At 46.3% G+C, this 18,589-nt stretch overlaps 1 protein-coding gene across 1 annotated transcript in view; it reads right to left on the reverse strand.

Annotated features, from left to right (window-relative positions):
* The window catches only part of LOC120956702 (uncharacterized), a 33,189-nt gene extending 17,752 nt beyond the window's left edge, over positions 1-15,437 (reverse strand). The window contains exons 1-2 of the mRNA XM_049610707.1: positions 14,686-15,437; positions 5,190-5,316 (exon numbers count right to left, since the gene is read on the reverse strand). Of these exons, the coding sequence (XP_049466664.1) occupies positions 5,190-5,316; positions 14,686-14,829 (271 nt within the window). The 5' untranslated portion in view covers positions 14,830-15,437. The remainder of the gene's footprint in view (positions 1-5,189; positions 5,317-14,685) is intronic.
* Between the last annotated feature and the right edge of the window lie 3,152 nt (positions 15,438-18,589).

The raw sequence follows: 18,589 nt of genomic DNA on the forward strand, positions 1-18,589 counted from the left end.
GTAACGAGAGCAGACGACTGACTGGTGTTGCGCATTTGTATTCCCACCCGCTTATGGCAGCCTGAAAGCCGAGGCCCTGAAAGCAGAACGAAACGATTAACATGCTTGCTAATGGCTTTTTTGGAGGACCCAACGCTTGCATGGGGTAACACACGAGGGTTTTGCAACAATACAGCAAAATAAAACCTAAAATCCCAAAATTGCCTTGGCGACAGAAAGGTAATAAAATGTTTTACGACCAAATCGATAAGCGCACGGACAACTCACAAACAGTAAAACCAACCCAAACCCAGCCGACGACAAGTGAAATCGAAGCGTTCGAACGAGGTTTTCTTTAAGGTTGGTCCATTTCTCAAAACTCCCAGGGACGTGGTGTGAAGTCTTTGGTCCCCTCCCAATCCCTCCCGTTTCCTTCCGACACATCCTCCTTGCCCTCGGGTTGATCCTCGGGTTTGGGGGAGCTTCACCTTGGCATCGCAATTATTTTGTAAGCCCATTTCTCAGAGCCGGTTTTGCGTTTTTGCGAGATGCACCCGACTCACCGTAAAAAAGGCCAAGCGCGTTGCTACAAGGGCTGCAATATCACAAAAGAATTGCTTACATAACCGCGACCACATTCCTGCCCTATTGGGGACCTATTTATATTCGACCAGAAGGGGTCGTCATCGTCGTCGTCGTCGGTTCGCACCGTTGAAACTGAAACCATGTCATGCGCTGGGGGCGCCTTTCTGGAGCACAACAGCACGAGTGGGGGGGGGGGGGGGGGCGAGAGATCAGATACTCTTTACACACAGAACGAGCCGGAGCCGTAAAAGGAAAGCAGCTCGGGGTCTCTCTCTCTCTCTCACTCTGTGTGCACCACGACAACCCACCGTCATCTTCTCCACCTGGCACACAAATCAAACCCTTCAAGCGATCGATCGTCATCGAGCCGGGAGCGGATGGTGCGCAGGGGCTGTGAGTGTCACCGCTGCGAGTGTTTTCAATACGGCTCAAAAATACAAAAAAGACCCCAACCACAGAGCTTAATTGATGACTGGCCACAGTGGGTCGTTTGCTCGACCAAAGTGGAGCAGGTTAAGCATTGGACGGTTCTGAATGATGAAATAATTGCCACAAGAGCGCATGTGGAGGCGTTTTCGTGGTTGTTCGTTGGTCGTCCGCGATCGCACGACAGGCGTAATTCTTAATTAATTGATCCGCTCCGCACCGGACATGGTCGAACGCGACGGTCCTGAGACCAGGGGCTGTCGAAGAATCGTGTCCGGCGGTGTGACTTCATCGACAGTTTTAAAAGCCCTCCCCGGTTTGCCAATATTGATCGAAATCTACTCGCATCGCAAATCTGATCGTAAGATCTCCTTCAAACTTTCATCGTTCATCCTCTACCAATCCATGCTGCAGCGCGGGTAGTTGGTCACCTACTTTTCCTTGCAAGGGGAAGCGCCACAAAAGAGGATGTTCCTCCCACGAAGAAAACTGCCTCGTTTCGATCAGCGGAACCGAGCGGCCGGTGGTTCTGGAATCACATGAATCAGTTCCGTCCATCAATTAACCATCGGAAGGATGCTGTTCCGATGATTTCATCACTGTTTTATGATGCCGGTACTCATGCCGGTTTTGCAGACTGTTCGAGGTGCTAGATTCGTTCCAACCATGACGTCCTCGTTGGGCACACTCGGTCTGCTCAGCTCGTCCTCGCTCTAACGTTCAGACCACCTTACTGAAGGCTACACACTTTCAAAACTCATATTTTACGACCCGTTATATTGCTGCTGCAAATCAACCTTGCGCTATTTGGGCTTTAAAAATATTTGTTTCCAGCTTTCACCACCCCATCATCATTATCATCGGCCGCAAATAGCCCACCCTGAAGCGAAACCTCCCAGCGCCTCGAAGGGCTCTTTTCGGGGAGGTTAACATACTTGCGCAGCATAAGTTAGCGGACCGGCAGTGGAAAAACATGTTCGATGGTGGTTGAGATTTGCTCGATCGATATATTCAGCGGAAAAGCGGAATCCTACACCGATAATTGTTTATCAGCAAAGCACCATCAGTGCGAGTCGCTTCGATCGCTGCTAAATGAAAAACTCCCCCATCTTTTCGTGCCCTCCGTTGAGTGGGTGAAAGTTTGCACATTAAGCTGCGAAAGGAATTTATTAGCTAGTCATGGCTTTAGGATGAGATACTGTTTACACCTTCCCTGGGTAAGTGTTTTAGTTGGTGTTTGTTTTTCATTTTTTTGGAGGGGATCTTCCGTGAACCGTGACTAGTCGGGCACGCCCTGCTTGGTTCGTGAATATTAATATTCAGACAGTGTGTATAAAAATCAGTTTTAGATTCATAAACGAATCGATCAATCAAAATTCACCTGACGAGTTCTGTGTTTTAGGAGGAAAATGTGAACTGTAAGCAAATTATACATAACTGTTTCAAGACCTGAACTAAAATCAAATAGAATCTGCACATTAGCATTGAATGAATAGGACTATTTGCAGCTATTTTATGGTAAATATCATTTCTTGATTAAATAACTTCAATTTACTGAAGAAACTAGGAAAAAAACATCAATTACCACAGCTAGAACTACAAATCTAACGATATTCCAACGAAAAACTTCAATGACAGAAAAGCGACGAACCCTCCCGTAATGAGTGTTTTTACGTTTATCTCGCGTAAACTACGGCTTACAACAAATAACAGCCATTATGTAAGCACATAATTTGCCATCACATCATTTGTCTTAATTTAAGAACCATTTCGGAAACGATCCTCAGCCATATCTCTCCACCTTTTGTCGACACTAATTTGTGCGAAGCTTTACGGCACCACCACCGCGAACAACGCGTCTCGGCTGCTTTTCCCTGCACTTGTAAATGGCCCACAACACACATCCTACACACACACTCCCTAACAGCCGTAACGCATTAGGAATGGTGGCCGCGTGGGATTGTTAAATATTCCAATTCATAATAAACACATCTATCGCGATGGTACAACACCTAGCAACACTTTAGATGACACCTTCCTGTACCGCGACCTGCCTCGCTTCGCAGCGCAACCTAAACGATACCGATGGTAGGTGCACGCCACCTCTAATTGATTTCCTTTGTACCGATTGCACCACCATTTCTCCTCTTGGTTGGTTGCCATTTCTCCCCTTTCTAGAAGCTTTACAGACACCTTCCTTCTTCGATTGAACATCGTTTTGTGCCACGGGCTAAAATTGCGTGGACGTGGAGCTCGTGCAGACGGGCGCCTGGTTCGATTGCGCTGAAGGAGAATTCAAAACACAAACCTACAAACACACACACACACACCACAATGAGTGCGCGAGTTTCTTCGCCCCGATCGCAAATAAACGAGCTCATTAGGCAGCGGGAAGGGTCGCAAACCGCACACCTCACCACCATTTGCAATGGTTAAACATTTGCCTGAAGGATTTACACCTTTTTTTGCGCGCAAGGGCTCACACACCGGGCAAGGGGTTCAATAATCGAGAACGGGGCGTTAAAACGACGACACTAATGGTCAATTAATACACCTTGTTTCTAGCGACCGTTGCGCCGCATTCGCCCAAGGCACTGAGAACCTCGCGGTTCTTCGTTCTTGCCAATGAGTCCTGCGGGCTCCATTTGCGCTTGAAATCGATGGTAAACATCCGTCAGACGGGGTTGCCGATAGCGAACCGATGCATCGGGGCATTTTTCACACCCCAAAGCGGCGACGCACAGAGCGGGCGTACAAGATCACTTCCATCCGAGTGTGCGCTGTCCACCCAATGTGTTTGTCACTTTAAGGCTCTCTCTCACTCTGCTTCCACCCACCAAAGAGGGTCGATGACAGTCCTGGGGTTTGTCACCTTCCCTCCGAAACCAAACCGACCGGATCAGTAAACCGAACCGCCCCACCGCGGCTGATGTCATCGTCACAAATAGTCGGCTTAATCATATGCGCCATACCACCAGCGCGCACAGTACTTGCCAGCTTTTCGAGCTTTTGCATGGTGGCGAGCGAGTTTTGTTTTTAGACAGGCGGCTGGCCGAGACACTGAAAGCAGCCAACCATCCTGGTGGGGTGTTGTTTTTGTTGACTTTTTGGTGACGATCGATCTGATGCCGAGGCACTTCAAGCGATGGGTGCTTTCGACATCGAAAAAATCTTTATTTTGAGACAAAGAACAAGAGACTCTTGTTTGCATTCTACGAATAATAGTGTGATATAAAATTTAAGTTTTTCAATATTTTTAGCTATTTTTATCTAAATTCAAGTTTATGTGGCACTTTACACCTAATTTGCCCTTAAATTGGAAGAGCAAACTAATAAAAAACATTTCCTACAGTGCGATCGCTGCACACTCTCGTCACACTGGTCCCCACCCTGCTGCCAATCTAGGTCATCTAATCAGTTAACATATTTTCCAACCTTCCGTATGCTACTTCCTCACGAACAAAAAAAAAGCTGTACTCGCTTCAATGGCTCACCACCGCCGCCATCAGATCAATGACATCATCCCCCGACGACCAGACGACGGAAGAAAGTTGCCGTTCCAAAAATATGCATATTCCGTCAGCCTTCCCGATTTGTCGATTTGTCCAGCGAGAAGGTGAATAAGAATTGGCGACAGCAAAAACACACAAAAAAAACCTGAGCAAACGAGCGAGCGTCGCTTTCCACCTGGCTGAGCGCTTTCCCATCACCAGCAGAACTGCAGAACGGGATCGCATGCGGGTGGAGATGGTAATCAGCGCGAAGGTCGTCTCGGTGTGAAGTAAAAATGGTAGCGGTCAGTAGGTAAATTCGAAAGATTTATACTCTACATTCGAAATCTACAACACACTAACACACTACCAATTAATACGCCGTGCAGGAGGGATGAAAAATGGTGCGCACTGAAGTCATTCTCTGGCTTGGTCCGCTCTGGAGACACGACAACCATCAGGCGGAATGAATTGTCTCCAAAGAGGAGAGTCGTGTTTTGGGGTACTGATCAAGCACACTAACCAGTGTGCAGTGTTTTCGGCGCACGGTAATAAATGTGTACAAGCAACGTTGACTTATGCTGTGCACTTTTGCTGTGTCCCGCACACTCGTTGCCCACCGGCGGTAAACATATGCTGCGCCTGAAGAAGGTCAACTGGTGCTCGGTTGATGGTGTCCAGCAGATAAGATAGCGGTGTAACACTTACCCGCGGATTGGTGGTCCGGAGTATTGTCAGTGGAGGAGTAGTGGGCTTTTATTTCAATGATGGCGATGCTTCTTCTTAAGCAGCAGAAGAAGCGTTCAGCTTCGTACAATCGTCTTAACGTAATGTGCTGCAATGAAACGAAACGATGCAATTCGTTAGTCACTTTTGGTTTTGGAGTCAAACTTTGTGCTGTCTGCGCTGTGGGAATGAGCTATTTTGGGAAATATTTATAGCAAAAGTTGTATTTACTAGGACAAACAACATCATTTAGTTGTCTGTTGTTGTCTGTGTTGTCGTAAAAATAAATGACAATAAAGCACATTATCTTTTATTGCAACGTCAGCGGAATTGATGCAACGGATAAGAAATGACAAATCGTAAAATGGGCTCAAGTGTCGAATGAAAACCAATTTATGATGGGGAAACAGCACTGGTTGGCCTAAAAACTTAAACCGACAAAATCAACCATCATGTCTTATCTACTTTCTGATGCTCATTTTCGAACAAATTACGGAGCATTTTTTCTTGACTAAACTCTTGCAGCAACTGGCGGTTAGATCGTTACCAGGCTTATCATAACGTAATCTAACTGGGCGACTGGGAACTCGGCCGATTTTTTGACAGTCACTCAAAACCAGTACCATCGACGACTCTAAACACATCATTTCACCATTTCAGGCTATAGTTTGGTGCATTACCAAACCCGACCGAACCGCTTCTCTTTCTTCTTATTATTTTTTTTTCACTATCTTCCAGCGTCGCAGTCCGTTCGGACAAGGGAGCGTTCATAAGTAGCGTTCCGTCGCGAAACGAAGCCGATTCGCACCGCCAATCGATTCGTTCATCTTCCCGAAACGGCACACGCAAAATAGCCCTGTTTGCCCACTTTCACGCCAAACAAAACGAGCACGATCCACCCACAAAAGCTAAAGCTGGGGGTCCTGTAGCCAAACGCTGCCGAGCGGATAGCCACTGGAAGGGCTGCACGGTTGCGGCACCAAGACACCCGCGGTTGCACATTCTACACACAGGGTGAAACGCTAACCAATGTGGTCTAAAGGTGTCCGATCCAATGGTTGGGGGGGAGATTTTGAAGATAATTTTGAATGACTTTGGAACCATTTGCACGTGTTATGGGAGCTTGGCACGCAAAAGTATCAAAGTTTGTGTAGCTTAGGATCTTACGATCTTGTCTACTCATATCTTGCATTGTATGCCTTTCAATTTGTTTATTTTTTAAGATTATTATTAATTTTACTTCATCTTAATTATAAAATAGCAAACTAATTATTGGAAATGACTTGATGAATAGATTTTGTAAATGAATCACCGCCACAACAAGACAAATGTTACACCAACTGCATCCAATCTGTCCGGTAAGTATATTGCCATAATAACCCTAATTGTGCCATAAAGTTATTATGGCTAGCTTCTATACTGATTATTGTTTTAGTGGTTTGAATTATAGGGCCAAATGTTAATGTCAAATGAGTAACATTCAATTTTGCAGTGAATCAAATTGCTTCACTAAACAAAAAACTGATCAATGATGATATTAAGCCTCTGCCAGTCTAACGACACTCCGAGCGCGACACCAAAAATTCCCTAACCAACACGCATTTGCCACTAACAACACGTCTATCTCGCCCGTGATGCTACCCACGGGGTACAAAGTAGTTTGCAAACAACAACAACAACAGTAAAAAATCCCACTGAAGAATAGCACCAACAACAGCAAATCTCTCGCCTTTTTGCCGTTTTGCCAGCCTTTATCGAGGCGATCGTTACGTAAGCCGGACTCGGGATACGTAACGGGCCAAACACCCTATCGGAACGTCATCTCGCGGACCTTCTTCCAGCCGAGCCGAACAGCAAGCAGAAACAGGCAGAGCCAGTGACAGAGCTCCTCCTCATGGGGAGACCTCAGCAAGTTCACCGAAAGCGAAAACCTACACACAAAACGGCTCGCACACCTCGCACCGGCTAGCACTAACATCGTTCCTCCCTAATACTAACACACACACACACACTAAAACGACACTTTGACGACTCCCACACTACTAGCGCCTTCTTTCTAAACGAATCGACACCCAACGCACAACCACCACCATCTCCGAGGGGCGCCGTATTGAGCACGTACCCCGATCGGCAATCGGTCACGATTTTCACGTACAAATATTCCAAATTGGCAACGCGCCAGCAAATGGGCCACTTTTATGTCATTGTTGTTGGTGGTGGGTACAATCTCCCCCTTTGGGCGCTTCCATTGCGATACAGCAGAAGAAAAATGCCACCAATTTCAATGGGGCGCCCTAATAGCCGAAACCTCCGCATCCGCCTCTCATAGCCACCAAATGTTTCCGCCTGTTTGACATTGGGCACGCACCGTGGCGAGGGCGGTATTAAATTATAACTTCCGATGTGGTGTTGGGTTTTTTTTTCTCTCTCTCTCTCTTTTTTGAAGCTCACCGGTGGAACCTTTTATTACTTTTCGACTGTGCTTTACAGTGTACAGGCAAGACGCACAGTTTTGGGAGCCTGATGGTATATTATTACACGATTGTACTTCCTATAATTATGGCAAAACGATCGAGGGCATATGCAAAACCGATGATCTGATTGATTTTCATAGCGATCATTTGTTTAAGCGGTGTAATGAGTTCTCGAGGCACAAGTGCGTAACGAGTGGGTAGTGTGATCTTAAAAAAGTGGAACGATCTTGTCAAGGTAAACCACTCATATTTACACTGCTTACATCGTCTGCGATAGAAATGTAGCCTTCGGACTAAAAGTATGACAATGGAGACGACTATATTGTTGCAATTAAGTCGTTTCAGAAAGAGTAATAAGTAAGTAACACCATCTTAACGCTATAATTAGAAATTCCTACTTCTTCCAAGAGTGATCATACACAGATACATTGTTCAATGACTAATGAATTGGCTGATGGCTGTTAGGTCATAAACGGAAAATGTGTGTAAAATATATTTTTAAACCTTTTGTACAAACAGTTTGAGCATCCACAAAAAGAATAGTTTGCATCAACAATACAACTTTATGGCTTGTGTAATAATGAAACGATCTGTTGCTGTTTGGAATAACCCAGCAATAAAAAGATCATCCTCCCTGTGAGCCCCACAATTTGCCTGTAGCTCTGTTCACCTTTGCTTTGTAGTTTTATGAAAAAAGGGCACGTGTTGGCAAGCCGTTAATTCCACGACAGGCTTCCCGACACTCGTGATACGGCAAATTTTACACTGAACCAATCGGGTGTGTGCCAAACCATCAAGCCACGTGCCCCACAGCTCCCTGGCTTTAATTCAATTTTAACACTCACTTCCCGCAGTACACAACGCACGCCACGAACAACATTATCCACTTCAGCTGGCACTCCACTTCAGCTTACACACCAGGCCTGAAAGGAAAAGGCTGGAAACCAATTAAATGTGCTGAATGCAGCAAAGGTAAGCGAATCCAATCCCAATGCCCACTCTACAACCCAAAAACCTGGAGTCTACAGTGTCCACAACGCAACTCCCCATCAGGTATCGCAGCGATTGGTTGGCATGTAATTGAATGAAGTTATACGCATTTAATTCGCAAATTCAACATGACAAATGAAACCCACCTCCTCCCTTTTCCTGGGTGAGGTTTTGGGTCGCGTATTGTTATCGTGCTAGCACCACCCGCCTCCAGCAGCACGGCTTTGACTCCACGCGACCGCACACATGATCGATGCGCTGCAATGTGTGAGGCTTTAATCCTATCCCTTTTTGAGGGTTGTGGAATTTGCTGTATGTGTGTGTGTCTGGAGGGTCACTTCAAGGAGGACAGACCGCACAGGCGATCGTCGTCACCGTCGTTACAGCCCACGCGGAGCATCCCGCGGTCGAGTGGTAGCGCGCAGGCAACCATCATCCCTTTTAGCGAGGGGTTGTATACCACAAGTGCCAAATTAAAATTTTGCGTTCCTCAAATAACAAAAACGAAATTCCTCCATTCTTGGAGTTTCCCATCCGACGGGGGGATTAAGCTGGACACACGGGAATACGCCACCTGGCGGGCGGTAACGAATTAGCAATTATTCGAAGCTCGCATAAAACTGCCTTATCATTCAGTGGAATCAATTTTGGATCGGCATCGCCGAAAATCTCCGGGATCCTTTTTGAATGGGGTGAGGGGTGGGAGTCATTTGAAGGCTCCTTTTCGGCGCAGGAGAACAGTGCGGGACATTTTTCTGCCGGGCGGAAATTGAGTACGATCAAACGGTTTCAGGAGAAGGATTGGAAGGTCACTGGAATAGAACAGCTTAAGAGGAAACTTTATGATTGAAATACTGTTTTAGGTACTAAAAAGTCCATTTAAGTAATCATTGACATTTTTAAGAAACATATTTATAATCGTCTGTATTTAAAAATTGATTTTAGTAAAGATGATAGTAAAATGTAGCTCTTGAGAAAATATATAAGTTTCTGTGTACTAACTGATGTACTAAAACCCATTGCATTAGTATCTCTCTGCAGAATCCAATCTTTCAACTCAAACTTCAAGAAACACATCCACATTCCAAAGCGTCTGCCTTCCAAGCACTTTTCAAGTCGAAAGGCCAGCTCCTCCCTCCCTCGACCAGAGATGACAGAGCGACACTGTGCGCTGTTGGGTTTCGCGCCTCGCGCCGACATCGCGATGGTGATAAATTGACACCGTGGCGCAGCACGGTGGATCGCACACGTTTTGGACAGTTCGTACGCTTCGATCGCGCGATAGGTGGTACCGTTCTTTATCGTTGTAGTTTTTGTTTTCCTCCCCCTTTCGCTTCTCCTCTGTTTCCCAGCCATCCCCACCAAAGAAACGCACAAATAAGGTCCATTGTTAATTGGTGTTGGCCTTTGAAATGCTTTGCTGCTTCGCTCCAGCCCAATGTTACACGTCCTTTCGCAAACGGAATCCTTTCATTCCCACTCCCACTCCCGGTGCGGGGTTTGAGAATTGGTAGAAAAATAAGCTAACTGTCAGCTTCCAGTCAACGGGTAACGGATGGCCGCAGGAAATCGTGCCACCGCAACATAAAAAAAAGAAAGAAAAAGAACAACCGCACGCCACTTTCGCAGAAGGACACCCAATTCCGGGACGGGGGCGTGTGTGTGTGTGTGTGTGTGATGTACTGCATAACTCATCGCAGGGGACTTGGGTTGTTGCTGAAACAACGCCACAACCAATGGCAGATGACAGCGATTCTATTTTAACGCATTTTACGGCTGTGAAACTATTCTTTGACTGCGTTCTAGGCGCAAGAACATTTTCGACCGTTTTGTAGAAACGGTAGGGAAGCAATAAAATATGCAAATTTGTCTAACATTCTTACTGTGTTGTGCTACCCGGGACTGGCGCGAGGTGTTTGTCAAAACATGGACAGTAAATTTCTTTTCCCCTTTAGGTAGCAAGCGGGCCGTTTAATTCTAATGCCAAAGAATGAATGTATCTGGATCATGACAGCTTGGGAGAAAGGGAGTATCAATTTAAGGCCCAAATAAATTATTGATTTTTCATACGAGAAGAGATGGCAAGAGCAGTCACAAGAAGAAATAAACTAGAATAAATTAAATGGGATATCTTTGGGATATCTGGCCATTTTATTTGAGAACTATTGGAAATTACTCTGGTTTTAATATAATTTATTGAATTTACAGAAATATCCCACACTACGGGTTATTTTTTATAGTAAAGGTACTAATTGCCCAATTCCCTTTTAGCGCCATCTGGTGACAAATTAGGTAATACCAGTAATTTGTAGTAGGTGATTTTGGTATAGAAATAAAGTATTTTCATAGAATGACATTAAACCAGATGATCTGTTGAAATAACCTTTTGTACTCTAACAGTGATCCAGTTCAACAAAAACGCTATGCATCATTTTCTATTGAGTAAAACTCAACCCTGTTCAACACAATCGCGATAAGCATTGTGCCCGATTGTTCAGAGTAAACAGTAATTTTCGATGGCGCAGTTACACCCTCACCCGCACCACAAAACAGCCACATTCCGATGCGTTTTGTAGCAGATGTTCGATTCCGCCCTGGACGACCACTCCCTTTCCGGCTTGGAACACACCATAATGCACCATAAACACGATCGCGTCACCGATTTGACTCAAATCACACAAACACACACACACACACGGGCACGCACGTAACGTGAACCATTCAAGCGACACACGATCCGTTCAAGGTCAGCCGCTTCCAGCAGCAGCATTAGCATGTGTCCTGCCCAACACGCAGCAGCAGCAGCAGATGATCGAGAAAAGCCAACCTTGACAGCCTCCACTGTCAACTCTAATCACGTTCTCGCTTCGCCTGCGTTCGTCAACAGTGTCACCGAGTGGGAGGATGCGGCAGGCGAACGGAAGCCCGACCTTCCGGGCGCGCGCACTCAGTTCCGACACACTCACGCGCGCAGCTTCCTACACGGGGTTGACACGGGGGTGCTATGGCGATGGTGGCTGAATGTACGCGAGCACGAGGCGCCTAGCCCCTAGGTAGTTGTGTGGCGGTGGTGGTGGCCTCGCTGAAACGCGATCGGAGCTTGAATGCGAACGAAGAAATGCGGAGGTGGCCATCGTGCGGTGGACAATGTACGCGTTCCCTTGAACTCACCTTCAGTCACAAAACGCTGAGGCTACAATGTCTGTGTGTGTGTGTGTGTGTGTGTGTGTTTGCTTTGATTTTTTGACGTATCGTTCCAAAGGTGTTGCTTCAGTGACGCATCTTGAAGTCTTTGAAGAATGAGATTTTAAGGAAGTCACAATGTTTGTTCCAAGACTACGCTATGCGTAGTTTAGTGGCTGTTGTTTGACTTTTTCGTTAGCTGTATTTGCTGTTTTGGATATTAGTGAACATCTTAAGCACCAAAGTAAACATCAATTTTGAACTTTGAAACCTTGGAGAAACGTTTTGAGGATCACATTTTATGTGGGAAATAGCCATCAAACCCCAGTTCTTGTAGCAATGATTTAGAAGAAAAACTTACTGAGATATTCTAAACGCATACTAGACACATTTCACGTCGTCGTTACCTTAAATGTACCAAATCTGATCTGAAATAAAGCTTCGTCGTTTCGCATGTGTGGTAGTATACGCATTGACACCTTTCCTATTCCACTGCTCTCTGCCATCTACGGATTATCCCTAATTCCCCCTAAAAAGTCTAATCTAAAGTTCTCCTTTAACTCGATTTCTCCTCCACATCAAAGGCAACGCTTTGAAAATATGGTGATTAAACTCCCAACAACTAAACCCCATGACTTTGTCCACCGACGCAGAATGACCGGCTAAACTTCCTGTCTTTAGCCGTAACGCTTCCTCAAAACAATCAAGAACCGTGCGGCCGAACGATGCCCAAGACCACCAAGCGACACTGCGACGACCATCCCGTAACTCCCGTAATAACCCAACTAATACCCAAGCAAAAAAGCGGTGGCTAAGCGGCACCGAGAAAACTAATTGAAGAATAATCTCTTCCCAGCGTCAATTCCCGCCCCGGAGCAGGGCGCGTTGTGTGAGATGTGATTATAATTGGGATGGGCTCCCCCATTGACCAGAGTCAGTGAGCTTGGGAAACGTCGTCCAGATCGGGACAGCTTCCAACAGTTTGCACGAAGGCAACATTGACGCAGATCTTCCAAGCCATCCAGGACAGGATGCTTCGTTGGGGGACAATTTTCTGTTCTGTTTTGCAATAAAATAGTCATGAAGTCGGAATGATGGGCCGTACGTGGAATTGGACAGCGGCGGACCTAAATGATGGTGTTGTTGTTGTTTTTTTTATTGTAAGAACTCGGGAGATAGTCGTAATGGCGTTTGACGATGTCCGTTACCAGCTTGTGTGTTCTTAGGGGACCTTGGGAAATGAGTTTGCTGGAGGAGTGTTTATCTTTTAATGTCCATTGCTTGCCAATGTTGGGTACTTAGAAGCTTTTACTAGTACAATTGTCTATCTTTTCAGCTTTTAGGTAGTTAATTCTTTATAATGTGCTCAGAATCATCTCCTAATGCTCATAATCTACAATTTTATGCGAAATTCTTTGATAATCCAAATGTCGAAATTAAGGTACTCATTCTTTTAAAGACATTAAAAGTAAGGAGCATGGGACTTAGTACTGTGACGTAAAACATCATCAGATCAGTTAATTGAACGATTCCAAAGAACAGTTAAAAACTTACTTTAAATAAGTTTCAAAAGATATCTCAGAAAGAAATAATTTTAAAACAAAACAGCAACAATTTTCCGTCGAAAAATAACCCCTTAGTGAGAATACGGAACATCCTTGAGTTAATGATAATTTTTTATCTTCACTGACGCAATAAAACAAATTACCATACCAGTTCTTGCTGGACAGTTTGCTTTACCGCTTTGCCGGTACCGGCTAGCGATGTTTATCACGACGCAAAGATTCTCACACGACGCGGCAAGTAACCAGTTTGTGAAGCATTTATTTTATTTCTCGTACCTAATGTCCACCCGTTCCACCTGTGCACAACCCCACAGGCACAGGGCCGGGAGGACGCGTTGTGAATGAGCATTATAGCTGATTTCGGTTGAATGAATAAACGCTCCCCTCATCACGGACGAGCGATTAGCCACGGGGTTATGAGCTTGAGCGTCAAAGCCCTGCAAAGCCCGGTAGAACAGTGTACCAACATCGCTTCGCAAAACACGCGCTACGCACGCATATTTAAACAGAAAAAAGAGCAGTCTTCTGTCCTCTCTTGCGCTGCGAGATTCCACCGAATATCGAATTATGCCCACGCAGTGATGAACCACGACGGGCGAAAAACTACGCCGACTGCATACCAAATCGATTATTGTGAATTAATTTGGTGCTCCATTGTTTACGTGCCGTGAGACATGGGATACTTTGGGGTCCCCCGATGATTGAGACGAGCAGCGTGGGGAGAGCGAAAGAAAACCGCAAAGCTCAAACGGGCGTAACGAGCGTCCGTTGGCTTGTGGTTTTGGGAAATAATTACCAAATGTAGGCACAGAGAGCGCGAACACACAGGGAACAGCAACAAAGTATCGAAAGGTTATTTCGATTCCCAAATATGAATTGCGGTTGTAATGGCTTCAGTCCTACAGGAGTTCCGACTCGAAGGACCAGTATTTTGCATAGAAGCAAGCGGTGAGTGAAACACAAAATCAATACCAAAACACATACCTGATTTACAGTTTCGCTCTGCCAAAGGGCGTCCACAATGCACCGTTAGCTTCTTTTTGTTTGCGTTTCACTGTTCACGCGCGTGATTGATCACGCGTACAAAACGCTAACAGGGCGGCCGCTCAGATAAGCAAACGCTAATCCATTAAGACGTCACTGGACGACGCGGGAATTGTGACAATCCCAGGTTCGATTACTGGTGCTAAAATCGCTAAACCGTTACGCTACGTTAGCTAGGTAAACATATTAGGTTTCGACTCCTTGTCCGTCTGTCACACTTACGATTGCGCCTCTGGGCCGCTGGTAACTCCTTGTAACCACCAAAACCCCGAAGCGGAAGCAATCACTCAAGAGGCGCGAGCACGCGCGTGCTGGAATGTGATATTTTAAACCGCCTGCTTTTCGAAAGAGTAAAATTACACCCATAGACGCACGGGAGGAGATTGACGCACTTGAGGGATTGTTAAATGATAAGAACAATTTTTTCTTAACACACAAACACACACCCACACACGTACACTTAGTAACGACGAGCTTAATTCACTTAGTGTGCTTTTAGAGTAAACTAATTTAAAATCAACAACGGCAGCTGCACCAACATCAACAAAAAACGGGTTTGTCACTTGTTGCGCGGTTGAAATCTTTCCTTCACACAAATGATTAGCATTACGCGTTTACGTCACATTACTACACACACTGCAATTAGCATCCTTCTTTTTTTGTTTCCCCCTCGCTCGCTCTGTGCCTCGTTTGAGCTCGTGATCGTGAAAACGGACCAGTTCTTTGCCCGTGCCCGTGGTTGGTTAGTCGCGGGTTAGACTATTAATTTGCTTTCGTTCAATTCGTGCACCGTTTCGGAGGTTTAGGTGGCGTACGCGCGTACGCACGCGTTTTCGTTTTACGTAGCACTAAACAGCTTTCGTGCGCGTCCCAGTGGGTTACGCGGTCGGAGTGTGTCACAGTCAAAAATCGCCAATTGTGGACGGCACCGCGTTCGGACGGAGACTGTGCGAAAACGGACCGGGGCAAAAAGCAAATCTCGTACTCATCGGGTTTTGCTCAGCCGATACACGCGTTCGCACGCTCTCGCTCCTTCTCTCTCTCTACGTCGCGATGGTAACGGAGAGCATGAGCGTGCGCCAAACGGACCTTGTGGTGGGACAAAGGGCCGCCAAAGAGAATGTTTCGATCCGCGTAATAGGAGCGTTTTAGGAGATTATTTTTGTAATAGATCGTGAAATTAAAACAAACGTTTTATGTCGGTAGCTACCTTAACGTTAATTACAATTTATTTACAAGTGAAATCAAGTATTTATTTTTTTTTCTTGTTCTACTTTTCAATGTATTTCTGCGATATTTTAACTTCAGTTGTTCAATATTATAAATGAATCAAACTAATCGAACAAATGAACCTTTCCAATCCCATAGTTCGCATTCCACGCGCGCGGAGAGCCGCGGAGATCGAACGCGCGAGAGAATGTTACCATACCTTGCGCCACGAAAAACTTGTACGCCACCGCCAGCCACGAACCCCCCCCCGTCTCCTTCCATCCACCATAGGCGATCTCGGCAATGAATGAATCGATCGATCGAGCGTCTCAACGCCCGAGCAAGAATGAAATCACTCGCCTCGCGATAGCACCAATACCAGCAGTACGGCCCCTGTGTAGGTGGTACCGAAGGTAAGACAGGTGTGATCGCACCGTTCGCGAAGGTGTCTGGGACCTCGTTTCCTTGGCGCGAAAGGGCGGAAAAGCATGCACGAAGAGGGAGAGAGGGTCGATCGAGAAAATCTTGAGAGCCGCAGGTTTAGGTTAACGAGTACGACCGTACGGGTACTACGTCACCAACAACAACCACACCAACCGACGGCCTGCGTCGGCTGCGAAACGCGCGGGTAAGATTTGTACGCGCAAATTCCTATTTATTGCCAAGTGCACTCGTTTGCGTGTTCGCTCACGGCAGTGGTACGGCTGGAGTATACGATCGTGCCCAAACGCTACGACAGCATACAGCCCGTGCCCCTTGTGCACTAAACGTGTACATACAATTAACTTATCGATCGATTTCTTGACTTCGAAAACCACTACAACCATAGGCGACGAACCTGCAGTTGAGCAAAAGAGAAGTCCCCTAGTGGAGACCCTGTTGGTATTACGGTTACGTTACCCAGGTAACGTACTGGTAAAAATCGAATTCTTTGTACCTCTTCCACTGCCCATCATCGCCCAGCCTACTGCCACTCAATTAGCAGCATGGAAAAGCAATACCGCGTGCTTTATCGGTTTCCGATTGTTTTGCTGCGCCAGTGGTGCTGCGCGATGGTGCGCGATGAAACAAAATAAAATACCAAAATCACCGTATACGTCAACCGATTGTCATCATCATGGTTGAGTGCGAGTACGATAAACCTGAACTCGAGCGGCCCGACCGAGGTGAACATAAATTTCAGTTCGGTGGTGCGAGCTAATTAATATAAATCACCCCGATAACACACCGCGTGCGTGCCATCGGCGATCGAGCTGCTCGGGGCCACCAGATCTTCCTAGGAATGATCCGTCCACTTTCCACCAGCGCGTCCACCTTCGCGTCAATCAATTAGAACTGCTTAGTTGAGCGTGCAGCGATAATGAGCCGTGGTTGGTTTTCGGTCGGTGCCGAATTGTCGTGTTTTGTCGTTTGTCGTACCAGACGGACGATTTGTCCTCCCCTCCCTTCCCGCACTGTACGAGGGTGCATGCGAACGAGAACAAACCGCCTGGCAGAACATCCGCTTTTGTGGGGCCCAACAAACCGTTCAAATACAAAGCTGGGGCCACGTGGGGCAGGGTGGTACTCTTGTTTGTTTGATTGGTTTGATACTTACCAATTCAAAGCGTCAATCAGTGTTGTGTGTTGGTTTTTTTGTTGCTTTTTGAGAATTAAAAAACAAACACCATTTCCGGCAAGAAGGTTTTAGTTTTACGGTGGAATGCATACGATTAAAACAGGTTTACGTACCCCGGTGGGTGGAGGCGAGGGCATTTAAAGTTCAATTTTAAAGAGCACTGCTGGATGCTTTTAAGATTATCGGTTTGATGAGGATCAGATGTTGAGATTAAAGTAGAATTGATCATAAATATTTGTAAAACAAATTACACGATTACTTTACTCGTTCTGATCGCTTTTATTAGCGCAAAGCTGTATGCCTTTTACAAAGTAGAGTTTCTTTAATTATGTAGTACAATAAAGAATAATTAAAAACGAGCTTCTGTTCCATATTAAAATGCCCTTTAAAAAACACCCCAAAACAACCCTTTATGACAAATTGTAACCTGAGACACCCAACGGCCGACTGACAGGAAACAACTCGTACAACTTCATCATCAAACGCCTCAGCTGACTACATTCAGCCCACCAAAATCGACATCAGAACCACCCCAACTGCCGCTAATGAATGTTTTCTTTCGCTCAATCTCCTCTCCGCCCCTCATTTCGGCATAGTTTGATAGCACGAGGCCACCACTAAAACATGTCGACCCAAGCCGCACGAACACAATGTCGACGATCCTCACTACACCGTCACAAAACCGTGCACTCTCGTCGTGAAAACCTCCCCCCCCCCATTCGCGCACACGGACTGAACCGACGCTGACACTGAACCTTCCCTAAATGGCAGTCAACCCCGCGAGCCAGGAACACGGCTCCCCCCTTCGTGCGAGACCCGCTCCTCCCCTTCCCAGCGCCGCACGGAAAGGTTTTAGCGCGCACACTCACCACCACTGGCACGTAACAAGGTGACAAGGTGGCTGCACAACGCACCGGTCGCACCAGTGCGCACACAGATGGTTGCAATTTTCACCATTCGGCTGCAATTGCACCGTCCCAGCAGTGCCAAAATCTGTCCCCGGCTAGGGCATGGTCGAAACATTGCCTTGGCGTGCGAAAAAAGCACCCCAAAGCGTGTGATTGAAAGTGAAATTTTGACGCAACCTTCGCGCCGCGCGGCTGATGATCTCGCGCAAAGGCACAAAGCATAGCCGCGCTTGTGTGTGTGTGTGTGTGTGGGCACAAAGCATCAACATGATATGCTGGCTACTTCAACATCAATCGACTGCGTCCGCCGTACGTACCATCATCGGTAGGTCGTATCGCACCAGGAGACCCGAAGGCTGCGCAATTAAAGATTATTGATTCCACGCGATCC

This window comes from Anopheles coluzzii, chromosome 3 (genome assembly GCF_943734685.1).
Source record: "Anopheles coluzzii chromosome 3, AcolN3, whole genome shotgun sequence".
Lineage (NCBI taxonomy): Eukaryota > Metazoa > Arthropoda > Insecta > Diptera > Culicidae > Anopheles > Anopheles coluzzii.